Below are 25,724 nucleotides of genomic sequence, written 5' to 3'. Positions count from 1 at the left end.
ATAAGCAAAAGGCCATCAGAGAGGTGGGCTTTTTTCTCCCCTACATATTCCTACAGAGCACTCTGCAACAGCAGAAGCCGTGCAGTCAAGCAATTAACAACTAGTTACTTCATGAGGATTTTCAGCCAGATTTCTCCAACCTGAAAAGATCACTTCCCAAAGCACATACCTAAAATAAATATTGAAAGGAAAGCACGTTTGTCTACAAATCACAAAATTAAACTTGTCAGCAGATCTGAAACTTAGTGCGTTTCTACATTCTTCAGTATCTGGAGAGCAGTTGCTGGTTTCACTGGCAGCAAGTAAACCTGCCAAGTGGAGCTTTGCAGAAAGCAGACTTTGGGCAGCCACCCTACTCTCCTCGGAGTTAACATTTTCTGCAAGGTAAACTGCATTGTTCACCCCTCTGGAGGTGGTGTGTTTTCCACAACTGGTATCTTTTAACAACTATCCTGTAAGGCATAAATCTACCTTTCCACACTCATGTGTCCTATGCAGCATTCTACAGCCAGTTTACAAGACTTCAAAGATGTTAGTTTGGAGAACTCTTTTAGTCATCGCATAGTTTCCAACTGCACAGGTTCCTCCAACTCTTGTGGAAAAATTTATATTCAGCGTTACTGCAGAAAGGCTGTAAGTCTAGAGGGAAGGAGACAATGATGACTTTGAAGGAAGAGTTCATGTTTTTTTTCTTAGGAATACAGATGTCTTCCTATCCCAGATACATAAAATGTGCAACTTGGCAAAATATAAAATGCCCAAAAACTGGCAGAGCTTCAATTGCTGTTCTGCTGTTCTCTTCGGGGAAAGAGAGATAAAATTTTCAGAAGTATTTGGGCACAGCTATATGAACACCAGCTCAAAATACAGATTACTTCCTAGCTGAAAAGATAAGAGAATGAATGTGATGTGGCTCTGGGCAGCCTGGTCCAGTGGTTGGTAACCCTGCACACAGCAGGGGGGTTGAAATTAGATGATCTTTATTGTCCTTTTCAAGCCAGGCCATTCTATGATTCTATGAAGGGCACTTGTAATCTTAAGGAGAGCATATACAAGTGAAAGGTCTGCAGATAAAGTGAAAGAAATCTTGGAATCGATTTCTTTCATAAGCTATCCAGATTGTAGGTAACTTAATTGCCATCCCCTACTATTGCCACTGGACACCAAGGCTTCCACATAAGGAAGTAAAACTAGGACCAAAGACAAAGGATTAAGAAAAGCTATTGATGCTTTTGTAAATTACTTCATGGACTCACTGAATTGCATATGAATTGACATTCTGACTACTGATGGATAGCTGCTTATCTTACAGACAGCAGATGCTGCAGGCCACTCTCATTAGAATAAAATTGAGTCAGGATATAAATAATGTATGTTCAGAATAAATGCCTTGAAACACTGGAATTGAAACTCCCTTCAAATACTTTGGCTACAGTAAAAATAGAGGAGTCCACCCCATTCCCTTGGTGTGTAAAGTAACAAGAGTCCAAGCAAAGTAACATGGAAAGAGAAATCTGAGAGTAAGAACTAACTGTGAATACAGTGAATAACTTACAGAACCCTTCCAACACATCTATAGTTATCTGAGATAGGAAAAAAAAAAAAATGCAGAAACTACTACGTAGTAATTTGACAAATGTTGTTTCTCAAACTGTATACCTTGTAGAAACAATAATGGCAGAGCAAAAGGAAGGACTCAGAAGGACTGTCAGAGAGGTGTTTCACTGCTGTTTGGAGAGGGCACCAGAAGGATGAGTCTTTCTAGCTACTGTTTTTCTGTATTAACAAGTATCCTGGTTTTGACCGGGGTTGAGTTAATTTTCTTCCCAGTAGCTGGCATGGTGTTGTGCTTTGGATTTAGGATGAGTATAATGTTGGTAACACAGCAACGGTTGGGGTTGTTGCAGAGAACCAAGGACTTCACTCCTCATGCAGCCCTGCCAGAGAGGGGCTGGGGGGGGGGGACAGAACCCAGACAGCTGGCCCACACTGGCCAAAGGGATGTCCCATATCACGCGGTGCCATGCCCAGCAATAAAAGCTGGGGTAAAGGAGGAAGAGGTGATGTTGGGAGTAACAGTATCTGTCTAAGAAGAAACTGTTAAGTGTGATAGGCTCTGCTGCCCTGGGAGTTGCCAAACACTTGTCTGCTGATGAAAAGCAGAGAACGCATACCTTATTTCACTTTGCTTCTCTGTGCTGCTTTGGTTTACATAGTAAACTGTCTTCATCTCAACCCACTACCTGTATCACTTTTACATTCCCAATTCTCTTCCCAACCCATTCAGGGAAGGCAACTGGCTGTGTGCGAGCTGCCTGCCATATTAAACCACCAGACGTGAGCAGCAGAAGCAGCAGCATTAGGGCAGACATTCTCTATCCTAGACTCTCTTGCACCTGGAGCATGAGCATAAATTTCAGACAGAGAAGGTCAGAAGATTACGTGCATGCCTCAAACAGAGAAGATTACAATTTAAACAAGACAACATGCAAAGCTTCCTGTTGGAGTATATACTGACCCACCCGCAGAGAGATAATATCAAGAAAATGCAAGCAACAATCTCCTCCCACACAATCTACATCCAGATAAAATTAATTAGTCTACATTCCCTTCTAATCTCTGTTGTTACACATGGGCTCTGTTTTACAAATTAAAAATCTATTTTCAAAAGCCTCAATTTAACTGAGTGCTGTTTCAAAAAAGGACTTTCAATCAAATGTGCATCCTGTTCAATCCACCAGTCCTAAAACTTCCTGTTCACAACAATATGGTACCTCCCAACCAAAACAACAACAACAAAAACAACAACAAAAATAACTGTTTGGAGAAAATTGGTTACCTTAAAATAAATGTATCCTGGCTTTTACATAGGAAGTCAGATGGCACTAAAATAATGCACTGCAAAGGAGTTGTATAAACTCTTAAATTTTGTTACTATTATGGGCATTTAGTGATGGAAGGTACACAAAATCATCCTAATTATTTAAAACTGTGCACACAAATTTAAAATTAATAGATAAATAGAGCAGTACTTGCACCACACATTTTGACAGCCTGCTGAGCACTAGAAGTACAGTGCCCACTCCAGTGGTATATGACATATTTTCTCTTTGCAGAACATATATTCTAGCAGAATATATACATGCAGAACACATATTCTAGCAGAGGAACATTGAGACAAAAAGTAGTCCTCACCAAATGTTGATAGGTATTCACCCAGTTTTTCTGTTCCCACTCTACATGTTTCAACAGCTCAGGAATCCAGCCTTGGTATTTCCCAAATTTACTTAGACCACGAAGATTAGCATTCCAGGAAAAGCCAGCATCAAATCCGCTCAACACAGCAGCAATGGTCTGAACAGACATGTAAAAGAGGTTCACTGTTAACAGCTGTGTTATGAATACTAATAAAAGTAGACAAGTCCTTTAAAAGAGAAGGTAGAGCATTCAACTAATTCTTCTTGGGTGTAGTGACACCTATACTGCCTCCAGTGAACTCTAATGGAAAGTAATGGAACAGAAATAGAATAAAAATGTTTCTCATATCTCAAGGAAAAAAAAAAAAGCACACATCATACAAGAAATAGCTACCAAATGCTTATAAATCAGGAACCACTCAAACATACTTCTTTTGGAAATGCCATGAAAACTACAGAACACTTTTGTGACATCTTGGCATTTAGCTGTACAAGAAGCATCACTGGTGCTCATCTGTTATATGATTCTATACATAAAACAATAGAATCACAGAATGGCTTGGGCTGGAAGGGACGCCAAGGATCATCAAATCACTAGGAATCCATTATGTTCCATCCAACTCAAATTTAGCTGTGAAAATCCGAACAATTTTAATACCAATTTTCCAGGTTATCTCAGTAAAGTGTCAAAAGACTTCTTCCTGTTACAGCCGTTGCAACTACCATTCTCATTAACAGCACTAACAACAGCAAAAAGTTTGCCCTACTGTAGCTAAAAAGCATTGTATCTGTTTAGAACTTCAATTCTGTAACCCAATTTAAGGCACAAAAAAACACAAAAGGCGGTTGGTTTGTTGGGTTACTGGTGGTGTAGAAAGTACAGGAGCGGGTAGCAGAAGTAAGATGGAGAGGAGAACAAACTGGTAGTCATCTGCATTCTGAGAGCTGACAGCACTGAGAATGGGATCTTCAGGGGTAAGAGCCTAAGCACATCAAAAATCTGCCAGAAAACAGTGACACAACGAGAACTATAGCAGAAAGACAATTCTTCAGCTTCTGTTTGTTGCTTTTAATAAGCCAGTTGGTTGTACCCAAAAGCCTAGTAGAGCTCTCTGTCAGGTTAAAAGCCATAATTGATGTTACAGACAGCTGTGAACATGCCAAATGCCTTTGCTTACAGGGACACCACAAATATTTTGCGCAGTGTTCCAAAAGCATTCTTACTTACATAGTACTTTATGCATTACACCACCAGAAAAATTATAGCAGCTCTCACTGCACAAATGAAACTGACCAATCTTTCAGTTTTGCTCCACTGAGTGCTACTGAGACCAGAAGGAGCACTCGAATGAAGAGGAGCCAGAAGCCTTCCTCCCTCAGTCAGGTGCTCCAAAAGTTCTCCCTGGTCAAACAACTACTGTACTGCTGTTACCTGCAGTCCATTTTTAGCTGTGAAGGGTACAGGTGCTTTTACTCACATTTTTTTTCAGCTCAGTGGTTACAGAATCATGGAGGCTGGGAGGGAAAAGGTAAAAACATTCTTCCAATAAACAGAAAACTGGGACTCAAAACCACCAAGACAGGAAGGAACATAAACAGTGCTTTGACCTGTTCCATCCAAATGCTCTGACCATTAGGCTGCCATAAAACAACTTCACCTGCAGTTTCTTTTGAAGCTAAGGGCTCCTTCTTACTGTTGAGGGCTCACTGCTTCAGACTTCAAGCAGGAGGTACCTGACGTGCAGTATCTCTCCGGTGAGATGCCTACAGGAGTCCATGAACAACCATCTTAACAGTGTTTCCCACTGGGAGCAGCTCTGGACAGTGCTACTTAGAGGAGCACTGACATTTCTGGAAGTGCTGTGTCGGCAGGCCAGCTAGTATATAACAGCAGTTGCATAGATCTTCTTATCATGTACTGAAAGTTGACAGTTGCACAGTGCAAGACACTGTCATAAAGCCAACTTACAGATGAGAAACAAATATGGCCTTTGAGGTTGCTGGTGAATTAGATTTCCGGTCTTAAAGCACAATCGCTGTAGTTTGCAGGCAGTAACCTTCTGGCTGACCTCTTGATGTTTATTCTCCTCCCTAGTAACTGCAATTTTCTAGGCAAAGAATTTCCAGACATTCAGAATCACCAAACAACATGAAATACCTGTTCAAAACAAGCATTTTCCCCTTACAACTTTCCTTACTGGGAAAAATGATACTTTCCTAATATCTCATCCACCAAAAGTGTGACTTTTCTGCAACTGCAATGAGTCTGCTAAAACTCACTCCAAGTTTTAAGCTCAGCCATTCCATGCACTGCACTTACAGCAGGGCAGCCTCTGGCCCTTCAGCAGGGAGAGTGTAAACTAGAAAGTGACTTTACTTCAAAACAAGTGTCTGAACTGCCTTAGAAAGCTAAAAAAAACCCCAAAACTTTCTGGTAAATATCACTGTCCTCCCTTCAAGATAGAGGGGTAGTATTTTTTAAGCAGGTAAACAAAGTAACATTAGGCACAAGTCTCCTGCACACCCACAGAGCAGATAACCTTTATGTCTTTTGACTTCCAAGTTCATTTCCAAGACAAATCTTGGACACATGACAAGAATACCTTTACACTCGTGCTAACTTTGAACGTTCCAAGAAGGACAGTCTTTCTTTGGAGATCCCACTCAAGCTTGTCAAAAAAGCTTTTCCATACCCTCACATGACTTCGTTTAGACAACCAACTGCTTGTGAAGGGGAAAAATCTCAGCACCAAGACTGCAGCAGGTACAACTCCCAGAGGCTCCGCTCTCAGCACAACCACCAGGAGCACGGAGCTTTCCTCACACACAGCATCAGCCACAGGGCAGCCGACCTCAGCACAAAGCCGCATTCCTCACATGTACGCCTCACAAGAGAGGCACGCCGCATCGCTCAGCGCCAAAAGTGGTTTCACACAGCAGCAGCACTTGTGCAGAAGGGCAGCGTGCTGCGAGATCGCCGCCGCTCACCAAGACAAAGCGCAGCGTGACACGGACTCTCTACCTCCACCTTACCCGCACGCCAGCTCCCTGTGAGCGCGGCCATGCCACCAGGTGCCAAAAGAACCGCAGCCCGCCCCGCCCGAGCCCTGCCCTGTACTCACAGCGGTTTCCGGGCCCGCTTGGGAGACGCACAGCCGCCCCGCACACAGTGCTGCGCTCGGAGCCCCGCCCGCCGCCGAGGCGGCCTCACCGCGCTCCGCACAGCCGCGCCCGCAGCACAGAGCGGGGCCCGATCCCTCCTGCCGCCGCCTGCCTTGTTAATCCCCCACAGCCCCGGCCACGCGAGGTCCCAGCGAGAACCGCTAACCTACAAACTCCTGGCCCGGCCGCTGCTGCTGCCCCGCAGCGCCTAGCAACTGCCGCCTCACCTGCCCGCGGCGCAGCCCGCGCCCCCGCGATCCATTGAAGAGCCGCCGCTGCCCCGCCTCCCGCAGCGGCCCGCCCCCGCCCCCACCCTGCCCGCCGCACTTCCGGGGGCGCCACATAAGTCCCGAGCGGAGGGGCGGCGCCGCTGCTGCTACTGACCGAACGGGAGAAGGCTGTGGACGCGCCAGTACCTCTCTACAGGAGCAGGTGCGTACCTGCAGCTCTGCGCAGCGCCCAGCGTGGCACTGGCCTGGCTGCGGATCCCGAAGAAGGGGGTGCGAATCAATAGCAAAGAGCGGGACGGAGGAAGGAAAAAGATCGCGTCGGTGCTGCTTCACGCATGCGCGGGCCTCACTAGGTGGAGCCGTTCGGCGGGTAGCGACTAGTCGGGGCTCCCAGTGTGCTTTGCGCGGGCTGAGCTGCCGCCGTTGAGTGGCGCAGTGCACCATGGGGGCTGTAGTCTCAGCGGGGGGGTGGGAGCGGCTACTTCCTCGCTTGAGACGTTCGTGGGGTGTAATAGCAAGCACGCTCTGGGGCGGCAGAAGTCTGTTGCCATTCAGGGAGGGTTTTGGTTCTGAGGAGATCATGCAAGGCTATCCGGAGAATTCTTGCTTCTGGTGGGAAGTACTGTGTAGTCAGGGGGAAAACAGCTTTGATTTAGGGTTGTTTAGGCACACATCAGTATAGGTTAGGACCTGCTGAAAGAGAGCTGTGCAGAGAAGGATTTAGGGATCCTAGTGGACAACAGGTCGGCCATGAGCCAGCAGCGTGCCCTTGTGCCCAAGAGTGCCAATATATCCTAGGGTGTATCACAGAGAGAGCGGCCAGCAGGGCGGGGGAGGTGGTCCTTTCCCTCTGCTCTGCCCTGGTGAGGCCACATTTGGAATAGTGTCCAGTTCTGGGCTCCCGCCTTCAAGAAAAAACGGAAACTTCTGGGGAGAGTCCAGCGGAGGGCTGGATGATGAGAGGTCTGGAGCATCTCCCTTCTGAAGAAAGGCTGAGAGACCTGGGGCTGTTCAGTCTGGACAAAACTGAGAGAGAATCTTATTAATGCTTATAAATATCTGAAGAGTGAAGTCAAATGAACGGGACTGGGTTCTTTTCAGTCGTATACAGAGACAAGATGAGGAGTGATGAGCACAAACTGCAACACAGAAAGTTTCATTCAGATCTGAGGAAGAACTTTACCTACCATGAGGTTTTGGAGCCCTGGAACAGGCTGCCCAGGGAGGTCATGCAGTCTCCTTCTCAGAAGATATTTAAAATCTGCCTGGATGTTTTATACAACCTACTGGAGGGAACCTGCTTTAGTAGATGGTTGGACTAGGTGATCACCAGGAGTCCCTTCCAGCCCCCTACAATCCTGTGATTCAGGAAAAGGGGGAAAAGAAACAAAAATGTTCCTGACTAACCATTTCATTTACAGGATCTCAGAATCTTATTGCAGTTTGTGTGGGGATGGAAGATGTGCATTAAAAGGCAAAATAGTGAACTATTAATAGCCACAGCTGTTTCGGCAAAGATGCTAACACAAGAGCAGCCCTGCCCATAGGGAAGTATCAGCCACTTCCTTCACTGTAAAACCATACATTCCTTCCCTACATCAAAGTACTGAGGACTGATGACTCATTATATAATTAATTCATTTGCATAGAGTACTGACTGGCAGAGCGTAGAGGGTCGTCGTTGGTGGTGCAGAGTCTGGCTGGAGACCTGTAACCAGTGGTGTCCCCCAGGGGTCTGTGCTGGGTCCGATCTTGTTCAACATCTTCATCAATGACCTTGATGAGGGGATAGTGGCCACCCTCAGCAAGTTTGCTGATGATACGAAGTTGGGAGGATTGGCTGACACGCCTGAAGGCTGTGCTGCCATTCAGCGAGACCTGGACAGGCTGGAGAGCTGGGCAGTAAGAAACCGGATGAGGTTCAACAAAAGCAAGTGTAGGGTCTTACACCTAGGGAGGAATAATTGCATGCACCAATACAGGCTGGGGGATGAGCTGCTGGAGAGGAGCTCTGCAGAGAGGGACCTGGGCGTCCTGGTGGACGACAGGTTGGCCATGAGCCAGCAGTGTGCCCTCGTGGCCAAAAAGGCCAATGGCATTCTGGGGTGCATTAAAAAGAGCTGTTCCAGCAGGTCGAGGGAGGTGATCCTCCCCCTCTACTCTGCCCTGGTAAGGCCTCATCTGGAGTACTGTGTCCAGTTCTGGGCTCCCCAGTTCAAAAAAGACAGGGATCTCTTGGAAAGAGTCCAGCGGAGGGCCACAAAGATGGTGAAGGGCCTGGAGCATCTCCCCTATGAAGAAAGGCTGAGTGAACTGGGTCTGTTTAGCCTTGAGAAAAGACGACTGAGAGGGGACCTGATCCAGGTTTATAAATATCTGAGGTGTGGCGGCCATAGCGGTGAGGCCAGTCTCTTTTCAGTGGTACGTGGAGACAGGACGAGGGGAAACGGACATAAGCTGCAGCATAGGAAGTTTCGCACGAATGTGCGTAAGAACTTCTTCACGGTGAGGGTGACGGAGCACTGGAACAGGCTGCCCAGGGAGGTTGTGGAGTCTCCTTCTTTGGAGATATTCAAGTCTCGCCTGGACGCCTACCTGTGCGACCTGGTGTAGGGAACCTGCTTTGGCAGGGAGGTTGGTCTCGATGATCTCTAGAGGTCCCTTCCAACCCCTATAATTCTGTGATTCTGTGATACTAGCTATGGTATGAATACTGATAGAGGTACTGTGTAAATTATCTGCGGTAATGGTTTATTCTAAAATGACCAAAACAGAAGGTTCTATAACTTGTTATTTTCAGCTTTTCTGGTTTTTTTTTGTTTTGTTTTGTTTTGTTTTATTAGACCAAATGCACAAACCTAAAAGTGAGTGGGGACATAGCAAGCTAAATATGCCAGAAGGAAATTCACTTAATGCTTTCCTTTCAGGCAGGAGTCCAGCAGCCTGCTGAAGCACTTAAATTTGCTGGTTCAGGATCACATGCAATACTCTAAATGCTTGTGGATGCTACACAAGATACATAACGTGTTCTTTCTTCATCAGATTATGTGCACTCTGCCAAATTTCTATAATAGAAACAGACATTGCAGGAATGAATTCAAAACCTCTGCTCAGTTGAAGTGTAAACTGCACTGCTTCTCAGATAGATCTTACTGCTGCGCAACTTTATTTTTCTACAACCTATAACCATGTATTACATAGGGAACTTTCACTGTCTCAAGTAAGACGTGTGATGAGCAGAAGCTGCTGAAAGAATAAAGATTCTTCTGGAACATCTTTTCATGCAGCATATGAAAATCCGTGTCCGTCCAAAATGGACCAGCATCTCTGCAATTCCATAAGAAATTATACCCAGCCACTTGTGACTTTCAGGCATGCTCTTGTAACTCCAGGCTGGCCTTCAGGAGTAGCCCTAAGTGAAGACACATGAATGCATATGCTCAGCAGATGGAATATTTTAACTGCTCTTTACCAGTAATCTTTTACTATCAGATATGCTTTATTTAACTGCTTTCACAAAGCAGAAACAATACATTTATCATGGTAGCCTCACTTTACTTATTGCTGTTATTCAGTTTACCAGTTCAGCTGCTTTGGCTTATACTATCAGATATAAATTTCCAAGAAAAGGAATGCCAGCCAAGATAGCTAAAAACAGTACTGTCTCCTGGATTCACTCCTTCCTTTTCTGAAATGCTTTCTTTTCTGATAGGAACAGTTGTTTGTTTGTGGAAATTCTCTCAATTATGCGAATTTTACTTTGAAACTATACTGTTGAACTTGGCTATTTGTGCAAGCTGGATCTAGGTTGTGCAAACTGAAATATTCAGTGGGTCAAAGGTCTTGTCATTGGTTGAATGAGAAGTTCCTGGCATGCATTTGGCATTGATAACACAGCCAAGCTACATACAGGGAATATGATATTCTATAAATAACATACAGCATAACAGTGATAAAAAACAGATATAATCTCAGTGGAGCTCTTTACCTTTTTCCCAACCTAAATTTAGTAAAGGCAGGTGAGAATCTAGAAATTGGAAGCTAAATGTCCTAGCATATACATTGTGCTTTCAAATAACATTGACATGTAAAGAGGTGGAGGATTCTGGAGTGGCTGGATACTGTAATTTTTTTTTAATAATTACGTGCCGCTTAGCAGATATGGCAGACAGTCTGATTATTCCTGTTAGCAGGCTGCATGTTGTCACATTGTCTAGTCTTGTGCTGCTGGGAAGATGAGAAAGAAGTTTGGTTTAATGCTGTGGATAACGGGCATTCATTAAAAAATACAACGTGGCAGGCCCTAAACCTGATTCTGCTCTAGTACAAGTCAATTCGAGCAGAATAAAAAGCTGTTCCATCTACATGTTCATTACTGCAGGAGCAGATCTGAAGAAAAGAAATCACGAGCCTGTTGGGCCTGTGCGAATATTTCTACTTGTCATTAATCGGTAATTATTTTTAGGCTATTCATGGTACACCTAAGCTTTTCCTGTACCAATGACGCATTTTACTAATGACATTTTAGTTTATTAATGTGATCAGATAAGTCAGCCCATGTCAGGGAATTAATTATTAACTTGCAGACAGTCTCGTTTGGGGCTTCAGAATCCGGTTGTCAAATGAATTAATGAAGAAAATAAATGTGTCAGTCTCTGTCTGGGAAGTTGTTTTTTTCCCATTTGTCTGTGTTTTTTTTTCAGATCAGGGTGACTGTTTGGACACATCTAGTCCGCAGCACACCTCCATGTGAGAGCTATCTAAATGTTTAAAAATAAGACAACCAATTTTTCTGATTTAATTTCACCTGTCATTGTCCAGTGAATATAACGGAAGATCCCATTGTTTAGAAATTTTAAAATACATGTTGACAAAACCAATGTTGTGTATGACAAAATGGTGTGTCACGTGGTCTTCATTATTGCCCGTGTTGATGATGGAATGGAACACCTCACCTGTGAAAACAGGCTGAGAGAGCTGGAGCTGTTCAGCCTGGGGAAGAGAAGGCTGCTGATCTGATAGCGGCCTTTCAGTATCTAAAGGGAAGCTACTGGAAAGAAGGGGACAGACTCTGTAGCAGGGTCTGTGGCAAGAGAACAAGAGGAAATGGCTTCAAGCTCAAGGAGGGTAGATTTAGGTTAGATATAAGGAAAAAATCTTTTACAGTGAGGTGGTGAGGCACTGGCATAGGCTGCCCAGTGTTGTGGTGGATACCCCATCCCTGGAGACTTTCAAGGCGAGGCTGTATCGTGCATTATGCAGCCTGATCTAGCTGTGATATCCTTTTCACTGCAGGGGAGTTGGACTAGATGGTGCTCAGATGTGCCTTCTGACTCTAGAGATTCTATGATAACATGTAATGAATGATATAAAAGGCCCTCAGGTGAACAAAGCTTAACAGCACTTGAAGCAATTTGTGAGATTGAAATACAGCTGCTTTTGGGAGGAAAAGCTCAATTAGATAAATGAATTTGCTACTTCACTGGGGTACCTCTGTCTAAACTGCAGTAATTTTATGAGTTAAACCAGTGAAGATGTGTTGCTTTGATAGCTGCTCCAACTAACAAATGCTGTGCATTTTGATCAGGTTAGCAATGGTCCGTAGTGGAAAAAATGGTGGACTCCACCTGAAACAGATTGCATACTACAAAAGAACGGGGGAGTACCATCCCACAACGCTATCAAGTGAAAGAAGTGGAATCAGAAGAGCAGCCAAAAAATTTGTTTTCAAAGGTAAACATGTTCTTCCAAACTAGTCTGAAAATTGATTTTTAGGTAAGACTTACTGATAGAAACACTGAGAATGATATCCTGCTGTGCAGCATACTATGATTTTAATATACATTCCTCTGTGAATAAACAGCCTGCCTGTCCCTTGTTAATATATAACAGAATGTTTACAGAAACTCAGTCTTCTCTAGTTTTTGCTCAAAAGTTTTATGTATCTGTTTGAAAGCCAAACATTAATTTAGATACTGGGGAACTTTCTTTCTTTTGTAACCCCTTGTTCATAGGACAACAGTAGAAGTCCTGCTCTGTGGCTGTTGACAAGGAAGTTTTGGGTTGGTTGGAGCATTCTGTGTGTGACTGGGCAGCAGGACTTTGCTCTGTCATCTTACAGCCTCCTGATCCACCCTAGCTTTGTAGTATCCCTGGGAAGACATAGTGAGCCTTTGCATCTGCTTTGTGCTCTTACTCACATCAAATCCACCCAGCTTTTTTAGAGAGAAGGCAGGAAGGAGTTAAAGCCACAGATCGCAATGTGTGGCTGCTTGGCAAGCACTCAGTACACCTCATGATACTGCCTGCATCCCTTTCACACCCCCAGCACTATCTTGTGTTAATGTTGAAGATCTGTGGGAACAGTTTGCATTCTGACCTGCCCTTTTAACACTTCATGTCCAGATAGAAAAATGTTGGTGAATAATTGGTTCTTAAGAGAAAATAATGAGAGTCTTTTTAAATCAAATGATTCAGGAAAAAAAAAAAAAAAAAGAAAAAAAAAGAAAACACCACCCACAACAAATCTACTTTCACACAAAGGTAAAATGAAGTTGATTTAATAAATCCTGTACTGAATCATTCCCAGTAGTTCAGCAAACTGATCAACTCCAGAAGGCAATATTCTTGCTTGTAACTTGCTGGTATTTTTCTCTTTCCAGAAAGTAAATTGTTCTACGTTGGAAAAGACAGAAAACAAATGCGCCTAGTAATTGTCTCAGATGAAGAAAAGAAAAAGGTGCTTCAGAAATGCCATGAAAATGCTGCAGGCACTCATCATGGCATATCAAGGACGCTGACTTTAGTGGAATCTAATTACTACTGGACCTCTGTTACAAATGATGTCAAACAGTGGGTATGGTCAGATAGCTACAGGATACTTTTTTTTTAAATGTAGTCTTTGTTGCAAACATTTTGTAAGTATATGACTTTGATACAGCAGTCATCATTGCTTAATGATAAGGTTACAGAAGCTTACAATCAAACTTTAAGTAGCCTTTATGTCAAAGCACAGTGCTACTTGTTATTATTCATCTCAACTGTGAAGCTTGCATATAGTCATATGGCTATGTGGTAGGGAGACATAATTTTTTTCAGTATACTGGGAACTTCTCTGGCAAGCCCTCTTACATATCTTTGTTAGGCTGCAGCAGACCATCCCCTGAGTGCACAGCTGGCCAGAGTGACTCTGGCAGATGAGAATGGGCTTCTGCCTTCCAACTTAATGTGTTGGGGAAGCAGTTAAACAAATCACTACTTTGGTACATTCCTTCTCCTCCTTCACCCAAGGATACATTGACAGAATCCCTAGGTAGAAGCTGATCCTTGAGCAAACTGTATGTAAATGTTGTTCCTTGTGGCCAAATTATTGCTGCTATCAGCTTGCTGCATCACCTAAGTACTTAGTGCAACTATAACATGAACCAAAAATGAGTCTTGCTTTCACTCAAACCTGGAAAATGAGTTCTGTCCTGTAGATAAAGCTGATCTGTGTTGTATGTGGCAGATTTTGTCACTGCCATTGTTTACTGGCTGCAGCATTTGCACCAGAAGCAAAAGGGAAATGATTGAAATTGTTTTATTTCAAGCTTGGGTGCTTCATGCTTCCTTTAGTATTTACTGATGGTGATGAAATGTGAATTTAATATTATGCACCTGAACTAGCACAGTGCTTTTGGGATGAGGGGAGTTCAGCCCTGAACTACTGCACATACCCTTCCCCTGGTCTTCACTATGGTGTTTTTTTTTTGTTTGTTTGGTTTGGTTTTTTTTTTTTTTTTTTTTTTAATCCTAGGGCTGGAAAATCTAAGGATAACAAACCATAAGAAAGATGATAAAATGAATTTGATGTGATCTGATCTGACCTGACTTACAGAGGAATAGTAGAGATTTATGATATTTCATTGTTGTAAACCTTCACCATCGCTTTTTATTGACAGGATTTTCCCTTTCTTCTTCACTAGGTGTATGCATGTCAGCATTGCCAAGTGGCAAAGAGTACAACCACCACCTCACTCAAACCATACCCTATCAAAGCAGAAGACCCCTGGACAGCAGTCACTGTAGCCTTAATGGGTCCATTTAGAGCTACCAAAAGAAGCCACAAGTATATCATAATCATGATAGATTTGTTCACAAAATGGACTGTTATCTTGCCTCTGCATGATACTTCAGCAGCTGAAATTGCTAAGGCAATCATCAGTGTGTTTTTCTTATATGGACCACCTCAAAAAATGCCTATTGACCAAGGGAAGGAGCTTGTTCATCAGGTAAGTCTTTACATAGATGATTTGTTTCTTCAAGAAAAATACATTTTTCTCCTCAGTAAATTTGCATTTTAGGCCATTAGTGAGGAGGAAAAAAAGGTAAATCTTGAATGCTTATTTTCTTTATTCTGTTTTCCCAGAGCTGTTTTCTTTGGGTAAAGAACAAAGCAAAATGACTTCTTAATAGTCATACTGCATATTTTGTCATTTACTTGGACTGGCACAATATTTTACATGCCAACATTCCACTGTACTTCATCTATCCAGTATTTCATGTTGCCCAGTATAGCAGATAGACAAGTGTCAAAATACCTTAGATCTAGTGATCTTGAAGAACTTTGTCTGACCCTCACAGAAATTATGAAATCATGAGGCTTTGATATGAAGAAAATAATAAACTGAATTAGTGGCGGACATACATTTAGAAACTGTTGATTACTTTATGCTAAACCATACTGATTCCTTTAGCACTCACTCCTAGATGTGGACTGTTACATAAGAGTAGGTTGCTCCAAAAGTAGTGCCTCATATTTATTTCCGTGGAAATGACAACAGTACAGTGAGCAGTCTCTTTGATAGAGCTCTTATTTCGCAGAACAACTTCTCAACTACAAAACTCTCCTTTTCAACATAGCACCATTAACTACACTATGAACGTGAACCTGCATACTGTGCTCATCAAAATCTGCGCCAGGGAAAGTGACCCACTGTCACCGCTGCTGAAACACATCACTTCTCTGTGCTCACATCTACGGTTGGGTCACAGTAAACATTCAACAAGTGTTGATGAATGTCAGTGGGTGCCATTTTTTTTTTTTTCCTACATGTTGAAATGAATATATGAAAATATGAATTCAATGACACATCTTTGCTTTATATGCACGCACTTCCATGTCAGACACCATTTTATCAGACTGCCCCTCTGCTGCAGTCTGTCACATGTCAACAAAATGTAGTGGAATATTGGTAGAAAGGTCCAACATCTTCTGCCATACCACCAACAGCCACTGTGGGCCAGTGTAATAAAGTAGGAGGCATTACTTTCAGAACAATCTTTATATAGAAGACTTTTGCTCAGTTGCCATCTCACCAACAAAATACTCAGAAAACCACTGAGTGTGTCTATGTTAGCTGCATGGTACAAAAAATGGAGAATTTCAGTAATTGTCTTATTTTTCTTTCTAAGATAAACAAGGAACTATTTGCACTGTTTGGAATGAAACAAATAGTATTGTCTTATCCTCAAATCGATGAAGTAAGTGAAAGAACATGCAAGACAGTCAAAGCTTTCCTTAACAAATACTGCATAGATCATCCAAACGATTGGGATGAACATTTGTCTGCTATTGCCTATGCTTTCAATTTGACTAATTTGGTAAGTAAGCGTTCCTCTTTTGACTGAAGTCCCACAAAATATGTGCAAAAACTGCATACCAAATAGCTTTGTGCTTCCCAAATAAATAGGAGCCAGATCAAAACACCCCATATTTCCAAATGTTTAGTCGTAACCCATATGTTGTTGAACCAACGAACATATGTGTGGAAGGAGAAGACAGCATGTTTGCGAAAATATTTGAAGCAACTAGAGGAGCCAGTCAAGCACTTGAAGAAGAGAAAACCTCAGATGGCCAGGTACATGTTTTAATTTCAAACTTTACTAGGAAGGAGACTGATGAGACAAGAAACATAAGGTGGAGAGATTTAAGTTTGAAGTATAACTGACCTTTAGAGCAATGCATTTTTTTTTTTTTTTTTCCTTTTTTTTCCAGCTTGCAATCCCTGGAGTCCAGTGTATGTATGCTTATGTGTAAGAAAAGAAATATGTTTCCAGAAGATTTGTGCTTGATTTACAGGGCTGCATACTCGTGGAAACTGGAAAACATTTCCTATGGACTATTGATTTAGGACATGAAGATAAAATACATTTCTTCAGAACACTCCAGTTCTACACATTATGACATCCAAAGACATTTAATGTTGAACTTCTGCATTATTAACCAGTGTTATGAAAATACATAACCAGTGTTATGTAAATGTCTATTGCAGGTGGAGAAAACCACTTCAGGGGAACAGAAACCTAGAAATAAAATCAATGTCAAAAGAAAGCCAAAGCAATTAAGTACCCTTCAACTTAAAGTTGGTCATGAAGTCCTCAGACAAAGAAAAAATTGGTGGAAAGATGGTCGTTTCCAGTCAGAATGGGTTGGTCCTTGTATTATAGATTATATCACAGAAAATGGCTGTGCAATATTAAGAGATGCCACAGGATCCAGGTTGAAAAGGCCCATCAAGATGTCTCACCTCAAGCCATACATAAGAGGGTCCAATGAAAAAGGTGTGTGTGTGTGTATTTTATATATGTATATTTATATATTGTTAACTTTTCCTGCCATGTGTGAGTGTTAGGTGAGGTTATCACAATGAAAAAGTATCATTCAGATATCAGAGTGAATGGAACCAATACTAGCTAGTGGAGAAATCATTGCAGTTGTTATTAATGAGAACAGCATGTGTTAATGGCTTCAAACCTATGTGGAGTATGGAGCAAAGTTAATGAATCATGTTTGAAGTTTTAAAAAAAAAGAATTCCATCGTAATTGCTTCTAATATGTGGTTTGGCCCTGTTCATGCTGGCTGACAGAAATATTCTAGAAGTATAATTAGGCTGAGCTATATTCATAGAGCATCTTTCGACTGTGTTCTTGTTTCGATACAGACAGGATCCACATTAATTTTCTTTGTGCAGTGGAAACGTTTGTTTGTTTGTTTGTGCTTACTCTGACTGGTGCAGATGGTACATGTTTAGATGAAAAAGCCTGTCCTCTAAAACCTTGAACTACAAAAACTACATCAAAAACTTGACTTGTGGAGAGTTTGTTTTAAACTGTAGTCATGAAAAGGTATATTCCTAAACACTTAGGTAACCGGCTGCCACTGTTTCTCTTGCACGTTCTCTGCAATACTGATGAAAAATACCTTTTTACAATGGCTGCTGTTGTTTGATTAATACAGAACCATTTATGTTCTGCTGATGCTGTCTAAGGGTCATTTTGGGCATCTGTGGAAAAGGAATTCCCAGCATTTGGAAGACTTCGGTCACAGAACTGTTGTTCAGGATTCTTGAAAAGTGGAGGGATTTCCACCTCTTCAGCACGTGCGCTAGTTCTTTAAAGTGCATCAGTGATGTTGAGACAGCCATAGCTTCCATCACATAAAACTGAGGGTTTACAAAGCTGAAACTTATTCTGGATTTTCACAGGAGGAGCTGGTATCAAGGCCATTTGTCAGCCTCTGCTGCAGCTTGTGTCACCAGGACATGTGTAGTGTCACATAGGTTCTCTTGGATGCTGCTGTTGCTGTAGGACCATGACTCTGTGGCTTCCAGCTCTTGGCTGAACTGCTGAGCTGAGATGCAAAGTCACATGCCTGGCCTGCAAGCAGTTCCTCTGCAGCTGCTGCAGCAGCTTGGGTAAATTTTGTCTCAGTCTGGAAAGTGAAGTGCAGTCATCTTTGTAGGATTAGTCTGACAGGTTCAACAACAAACGTTGCAGAAGCGGAAAGTAAAGGGAGAGTTTCTTCCCTTTCCCAGGGTGTAACTGAAGATTTGTTGTCTGACATAGGATGGGAGGGGGGGAATTAATGGGTTATGAATATGTATGAATTCTAAAATTATATTTTTATATTCATACATATTTACACTGCGGAGAGAGAGTAAACTAGGTTGGTCCAAAGTAATAGACAGCCTTTGCTAAATGGCCTAAAAGAAGTCAGGAAAGGAAGCTTTGCTTCATTAGAATAATGGTAGTGAAACCTGGCAGTGAATTACAGCTTTTTCATCCTTAAAGACACAAGTATCTTTATTTTAACAAAGGACTGTTCTTTGTTAGCAATTAACTTATTATTCCTCCGGCTCTGGTGTGACAGACTGATAGTTGTCCCTTTGCATAACCTTGAATGGGGACAAAGTATTTGCAGCTGTCTCTCTGAAATGAATGTGGGAAAGTGCTTCTTAGGTGAGGTGTCTGTGACCTGTTAGTACTGCTAAAGATTTTGCTTACACTTCAGATTTTTAGAGCAGGTTTTCTTCGGTGTATTGCATTTAGAAGTATGGGTTTGAGCTTTTTTAGCAAGAAAGACAAGGGCTGAAAATTGAGTGCTTATTTTTTACATGATTTTAAACTTGTATGTAGTTAAGAAAGGGCAAGTACAAGCAAGGCATTTTTCTAACCTTTTGTAACACTCTTGGTCTAAAGATAAATCCTGAGTCAGTGCACTGGTATATACTCTTGGCAGAAGCATTATAAATTAGAAGTCTATGTAAACCTGGGTTGCTTGCTACCAGGTATTTGAATGGCCTGGCAGAGGTAGCAGAGCACCCTGTGTACACATGCATTCATGTGTCTGAAGCAATATTTTTTTTCATGCATTAATGTGGTTTAGTTTAAATACTAAACTCAGGAGAATTCATGTAGTTCCAATGCTCAAGTGATTCAAGAATGTACATAGACAGATTGAGGACACATCTGTTGAGAATTGTAACTCGTGAATGAATTCATAGCCCCTAGAAAACTTATTTTCCCAATAGGATCCTCATCTGAACAAGCAGATAGGCCCTAATGCCATATTCCAGGAGAAAGGTATAAATCTCATGCTGACGTGCATTTAATTTGGCATTTAATTTTATTTTATCTCCCTTGGGAAAATCAAACACAGTAATATATAGAAAAGTTCAGTAGAGCTATATAGTATTAATCAATGCTGTTAACATAAAATTCTATAAAACTGTTTTAATTTTTGATTCTATTTTATTTCTCCCCCTCTCCCCTCTCCCCAAAAAAAAGAAGCTATTGAGCTGCACTGCAATTTCCCCAGCAAGAGTTTGGAGATGCCACATTTCTGTGAATGTTGGTGCACAAAGCAGAAGAATGTGCATGTCTATTCGTTTACGTTACTAGCTCAGTAGGTGACTGTGACAGTCTTTAAGCTAGTCTATAACACAGCAAAAAAAACCAACAACTCTTCTAAACATGAGCATCACAAACATCATTTCATGGATATATGAGATGCAACCAGACATTTATTGTTTAGTAAAATTAGGAAAGCCACATAATCAGGCTGCTGTCGCTCCAGTAATCCGGATGGCACCTCATTGTCATCTTCAGTTTGGCTTTCAGTGAACTAGAAGGATCTACATTAATGGGTGCTTTCTGTTTTGCAGACGACCGCTACTTCTTACAAGGTGCAGTAGTTGTTGACCATGACTACATTGGCTTATCTGAGAGATCATGTAATGCAGGCCAGCAGGACCCTGCTGCTGAAGAGGAAATTAATGCCTATGTGAAAGGTGTTACGTCTGCTGTGCAAACATCACCTTCAGCCTGCAAAGACCGAGAATCAGTAGATGGTGGACATCAGTCTGAGCTGACAGAAGATCATTGCGTTGAACCAAACAATGCAAAGCCAGAACAATGGCCTTCACCTTGCTGGACACTTCAGACCAAGATAGAAGATACTTGAGCAGTCTCATGCCTTTTCATTGACAAACAGTTTTTAGCACACGTGGCAAACAGATGAAGTTTGAATAGCTCCAAGTTCCTCAGCCAAATCCACTTTGCTGTATGAATTTAAGAATACTGAAGTGGGCAATAAAAAGCAATCACTCTGTTAACAAAATGTAGGCACACCTGGTAAAAGCACTTGTTCTACTGTATATAATTAAAAACAAGTAAATGGCCAGTGTTAATTTAAGTGGACATTGAGAAGTAAGCATTCAATTACCAGTACTGTCTCAACATGGTAAAAGCACGTATTCTCATCACGCCTTTGTAGCTCAGTTTCTATTAGTAAAATGATTATAAGGCCCAGCTTTACTGTTAACCTCTCAGGACACAACACATTTCACCGTAATGACCTTTTCATTAGTCCTCATATGACTCATTCCCAACAGGTAGAAGTGTTGTGGGATGGATATAACTAAAAACAGAAATTCTGTCTGCCCTGTAGAAGGGCGAGGAAACTGATATAACAGGAACAGGAAGTTCCTTTTCTTGTTATAAAACTGTTTTTTATTTTTCATGAGAAGCTGCAAGCTCTGATTTTTACATCTTTGAATTTATACTCTAGCTCACAGCTCTAAGGTGTCACAAAACTGTAAGGCTGCCAAAAGTACAGGTAATGTTTTGCATAGGGAACAGCAAGGCCTTCTGCTGCTCCCTGCTCATCGAAACTCTGCTGGGAGAGCAGTTTTAGTTCCTCACGCATGCCAAAATCATAAGAGCAGTCAGCATTCATTTGTTCTTTCTTCACAAGCATCTGGTTTCCCTGAGTGATACATCTTCCCAGAGCTAGCATAGATTGGAAGATTTCTGCTGACGGTGCCCAGGGAAAGGTGAGGAATGGTGTTGTTCATTCTCTGAATTCATTGAATAAGTTGTTACAGGCCTGGACTTCCTGCCAAGAAGACTGTATTTCATGGTAAGATTAAAATGTGGCAGTTCCTAAAGTCAGCTGAGCAAAAACTCTCATGTGGAAAACTGATGAGTGCAAGCTGCTCCTTTTATAGGGGAGTGACAGGAAGAGGAAGAATGCTAGCAAGGGGCTGAATTTAGAAATGGAGCAGCATCCATTTGGTACTGCAGAAGATTTGCTTTTCCTGCTCTCTGAACGCTTACATTCCTTACCGTCTCTGCTGCTGGATATCATATGGCATTTAATGCAGGTGTCTTTTAGATTAAAAGACTAGTTATAATGGTAGTCTTTAGACAAAACCTGGAAGGGGAAAATATTATTTATTAAAGGCTTTCACTAAACTTAGGCTAAAAGACTTTATCCACAAGTCTGATTAGATATCTACCTCATGTAGGAACTCATACCTTTTGCATGGCATGCCTGTGTATAATGGTTCAAAGCTAGGTGAAAGAACAGTATTCCAGGGTCTGATCTTAAAATCCATCTAAAAATGCTTTATTTCCCTGCATATGTTTTCCGCATCGATACTGTTTCAGAAGGCAAGAGCTGGGCTCGCAGACTGTGTCAGCAAAGCTCTATTTGTTATTTGTGCACAGTTCCATGGAGCTCATTTCTGGAGTGGGTGCATGGGGGAGCTCTGGCATAACACATGCTGTGTGCTTGTTGTAGCTACAGTGGAGAGAAATAAAATGCTAAGCTGACAGTGGAATAGGAAAAATAGTAACCATTTAACAGTCTGTGTAATGCTGATCATTCAAGTTTCCTAGTAATGATGGTCTACTGCATTAACAGGCAAGCATTTGTGCCCCTTGGGTGCACCAAAATGAGGCCTTCTTTGCACATAGTAGGTTTATTGAAAAAAAGGAGAGGGTTTTCAAGGTAATGATTCGAAAAACAATCACTGGAAACTGTAGAAAAGATACCACCAGGAAACCTGAGACATGGCAAATAGCACACGGTGCTCTAGGAAATTGGAGGAAGCTTCCACCCTCACCTGGGTAAGTGCTGTACAGTGCACACTTGCCATCATGGCGAACACAAACCTTCTCAGTAAATGCACAAGTGCCCATCTGCAACCAGGCATGAGGGCTTGTTTTATGGTGGGACAGTAGCAGAAGACTCTCATTCCCTGACAGAATTCTTAGAAATTCTATTCTTTAATAGAGTTTGTGCCCCCTCGTGGCGAGTTGTTCAGGAAGAAGGAATGGATAGGGGAACACAGCATGAAATAACAGCTAATTTGTTCAAACCTCCCAGCATGTTTTTGCTTTGGGTTTGATTCTGGCACCAATTACTAGCTAGCAATTATTTAGATGAAAAACGTGTCAAGTAAAAAAGAAGAAACAATTTCCTGGTGAAAAGCCCCTATATGAACACTCAAAGTGTTTCAGTATTGAATGATGAACCATATCTCATATTTGAATGCTTTCTTAACTCTTGTGTAGCATTTGCTCATCCTGTGCTAATGTGTTCCAGATCTAGGCAATATTTGATATTTTAAAGTTTTTTCCTCCTTCTCCCAAGAATTGAATGTTCCCTGATGAAGGACAGCAATGACTTATGAGCCGCTTTTCACAGCAAGCCGTTGACAAATCTTCTGGAAACACTGCTTTTGAGAAATAGTTGAATTTCCCCTCTTTACTCATAGCTGTGCAATGTCCGTATCAGTGACCTTTTGTGGCAGACATCATTACTCCAACGACATCAAAATCTGTTTGCACAGTTGCCTCTTTGATATTTTCAAAATAGGAAATAAGAAGAAATATTATTATTTACAGCAGTTAATTAGATGTTTTCAGCTAACTCATTGGACTAACTAGAACTAAAACACACAAGCACTGCACTCTCACCAGGCAATAGAAAATCAGCACAGAGGATACTGCTTGCATTTGAATCCCACAGAAGTCAATAACACCAGACAGACAATTAGAAGGCTGAATAAATAAATGGGAATTAGCAGCGTCTTCAGGAGATGACTGATATTACTCCCTTTTACACACAGTAGATGACCTGTGGGCCTTCTATGGAAATCCTGGTGTGTGGACATTTATGATCACAGAATCACAGAATGATTTGGGTTGGAAGGTACCTTTAGGATCACCTAGTTCCAGCCCCCCTGCTATAGGATGGGAGACCTCCCTCTAGATCAGGTTGCTCAAAGCCCCATCCAGCCTGGCCTTGAAAGCCCCCATGGAGAGGGCATTCGCAACCTAACTGGACAACCTGTTCCACTGTCTCACCATCCTCACAGTGAAGAATTTCTTCCTAATATCTAGTTTAAATCTACCCTCTTCCAGTTTAAAACCATCTCCCCTCATTCTGTCTCTACCTGCCCTTATAAAAAGTCCCTCCCAGCTTTTTTGTAGGCCTCCTTCAGGAACTGGAAGGTCACTATAAGGTCTCCCTTGCGCCTTCTTTTCCCCAGGTTGAAGAGCTCCAGCTCTCAGCCTGTCATGATGAAGAACAGTGCACAGCTGTGCAGAACATAAGCTCTAATTTGGTACGGAGCCTCTTCAGAAAGAAGTAACAGCAAACCAGGCAGTAACTTTATTTTAAAATTTTTGATTCAGGAACTGCCTGAGAGCTGTGTCCCCTAACAAGTTCCCCTTTTCTCTCTTCTGCTTTTACACAGCCCAACACCACACTTGCAAGTGTTAGTATACAGAAGCCATACTCCAGTTATGGGCATTGCCTGTTTGTTTGTCCTGTTGGAGCGGGACTTATTGCAGCCTCCAAGAGTGGGTGTCCTTCTGCATGCAGGGCTCCTGGATACAGTCCTGATAGTGGGGAAGGGGCCTGCAGGAGCCGTGCTGCCTTGATAGCAGAAATAGGTGGGCTGTGAGCAGGCTGTAGGAAGGACAGCATCCCCAGCTGCAGACTGTGCTGCCTCACTGCAAGTTGCCAATGTGATGGCCCTGAAATCATGTGGATAAAGCTTTCCATAATTTACCAGCTGTTAACTCAGGTGGGCCTTTTCTGGGTGCTCAGTAGGAATCACCAAGCTTTGATCTGCAGAAGGGGAGTATTCAGAGCTTCAGCTGATGGCAAGAAGCAGAGCCTTGCATGTGTAAAATGATATCCAAGTGGGTTGAAAGGGAATAAATCAGATTACATAGACTCTATGCTTCAAAGTAGTCGAATTTTTTTGTCAGTTTATGCCTTAAATCTCTCTACGCCTCAGTGCTGCCTCCTGTACAAAGTGCATATCACCGTGTCAGTCCCCAGGCACAAATGAAAGAAGTACTCATTACTCTTCACAAAGTTGGCAGGCACAGCAATGGGAGACTCACAGGAAAAGGACCACAGGAAAATAAGGTCTGTATTCTGTGCAGAATTTCAGTTATATGTGCTAAATAATACATGGTGTTCCCCATCAGAGGGATAAACTCGGCACTGAATGTTCTGCAGATTAAACACCCAGAAAAAGGAGAGCAGGAACTTATCCTGTAGAAATAGGAGAGGCTGCAGCAAAATTAGCTTTTCGAGCTTGATTACTTCTGTTGTCTGGCGGAAGCTGTCTGTCTGTCAGTGTGTAGGGTACTCAGTCAGATGCCAGACCCAGCTCTTGCGATTGTCATGGCTGTAGGCTCCATCTGGCTCTGCTCCCAGCACCAACTGCCACCAGGGCATTAGCAAGGTATGACAGCTTGTGAAGCTGCTATACAGTGGTTTGTTTTTCCCCGAAGGCCTTTCCTCCTCAAACTACATTCTCAGCAAAGGCTGCACTTGAACAGCACTTTGGTACTCACTTCATAGATGCATGCCATTTTTAACATGCTTACTGAATTCTGCTTTAACACTCTTATTCCAAATATGCCCACAGCCATAACATTAGTTTTGCATTTGGTAGAGTCAATACATTCCTGGCCTTGCCATCAGGCTGGATCGGTGCAAGCAGACAGGGGAAATCCAACAGAACTGACGGTGGGAGGTGGACCCGGAGTGGGCAGCAGGCAGCATGCAGTATGGAGCATTCCTCGCTGTGGGCATATGGATGTGGAAAACATCAGAACAATGACTGGAACCAGATGGTAATTGTGAAAGTATAGATGTATTTCTGAAGCAGCACAACCCATAGTCTGCTTGTGCATTAGGTTGCTTCACCTTGGCTGCCACGGTGCCAAACGTTCCGTACAGCTTTGTGGTTTACACCAAAATAGGCACCCACCAAACCGTGGTGGCTGGGGGCAAGGTCTCACAGAGCAATGCTGTGGCCTGAGACACATCTCGAGAAAAAAAAAATGGCAATGTTGAGAGATTCTCTCCTTTTTAATGCAATTCTCTCTTCAGCTGTATCCTAAGAACATTCTAATAACACAGTGAGAAGAAAGGAACTGGGGCGGGGTTCTGCCGTTAACACTTGTGTAAACAGAAACCACTTTCAGCCTTCTATGGCTTGT

The 25,724-nt window shown here is 42.4% G+C and overlaps 2 protein-coding genes across 18 annotated transcripts in view; one reads left to right on the top strand and one right to left on the bottom strand.

Annotated features, from left to right (window-relative positions):
- PPIP5K2 (diphosphoinositol pentakisphosphate kinase 2) overlaps positions 1–6,916 on the bottom strand; it is a 52,441-nt gene extending 45,525 nt beyond the window's left edge. For 9 of the 17 annotated variants that reach the window (XM_085214197.1, XM_085214206.1, XM_085214207.1 and 6 more), the window contains exons 1-2: positions 6,587–6,687; positions 3,196–3,354 (exon numbers count right to left, since the gene is read on the bottom strand). The gene's annotated coding sequence lies outside the window, so the exon portion shown is untranslated. Of the gene's footprint in view, positions 1–3,195; positions 3,355–6,230; positions 6,282–6,319; positions 6,688–6,743 lie in introns of those variants that run through there. The other 8 variants (XM_085214203.1, XM_085214201.1, XM_085214200.1 and 5 more) reach the window with 8 other exon arrangements.
- GIN1 (gypsy retrotransposon integrase 1) lies at positions 6,652–20,674 on the top strand. The gene is made up of 8 exons (XM_085214220.1): positions 6,652–6,791; positions 12,177–12,322; positions 13,252–13,445; positions 14,554–14,859; positions 16,043–16,231; positions 16,321–16,488; positions 16,903–17,191; positions 20,075–20,674. Exons 2-8 carry the CDS (start codon positions 12,184–12,186, stop codon positions 20,371–20,373), a joined length of 1,584 nt encoding a protein of 527 aa, XP_085070346.1. The 5' UTR covers positions 6,652–6,791; positions 12,177–12,183; the 3' UTR covers positions 20,374–20,674.
- Positions 20,675–25,724: the final 5,050 nt, after the last annotated feature.

Source organism: Meleagris gallopavo, chromosome Z, assembly GCF_905368555.1.
Source record: "Meleagris gallopavo chromosome Z, MGAL_WU_HG_1.1, whole genome shotgun sequence".
Classification (NCBI taxonomy): domain Eukaryota; kingdom Metazoa; phylum Chordata; class Aves; order Galliformes; family Phasianidae; genus Meleagris; species Meleagris gallopavo.
Note: the sequence above shows the minus strand (reverse complement) of the source record. Positions and strands in the feature narration are given on the sequence as shown.

Coding starts and splice junctions, on each gene's coding strand:
- GIN1 (XM_085214220.1), top strand. CDS start 12,184: ATGGTCCGTAGTGGAAAAAATGGTGGACTCCACCTGAAACAGATTGCA. Junction 14,860..16,042: donor GGAAGGAGCTTGTTCATCAG/GTAAGTCTTTAC, acceptor TTTCTTTCTAAG/ATAAACAAGGAACTATTTGC. Junction 17,192..20,074: donor AAGAGGGTCCAATGAAAAAG/GTGTGTGTGTGT, acceptor TCTGTTTTGCAG/ACGACCGCTACTTCTTACAA.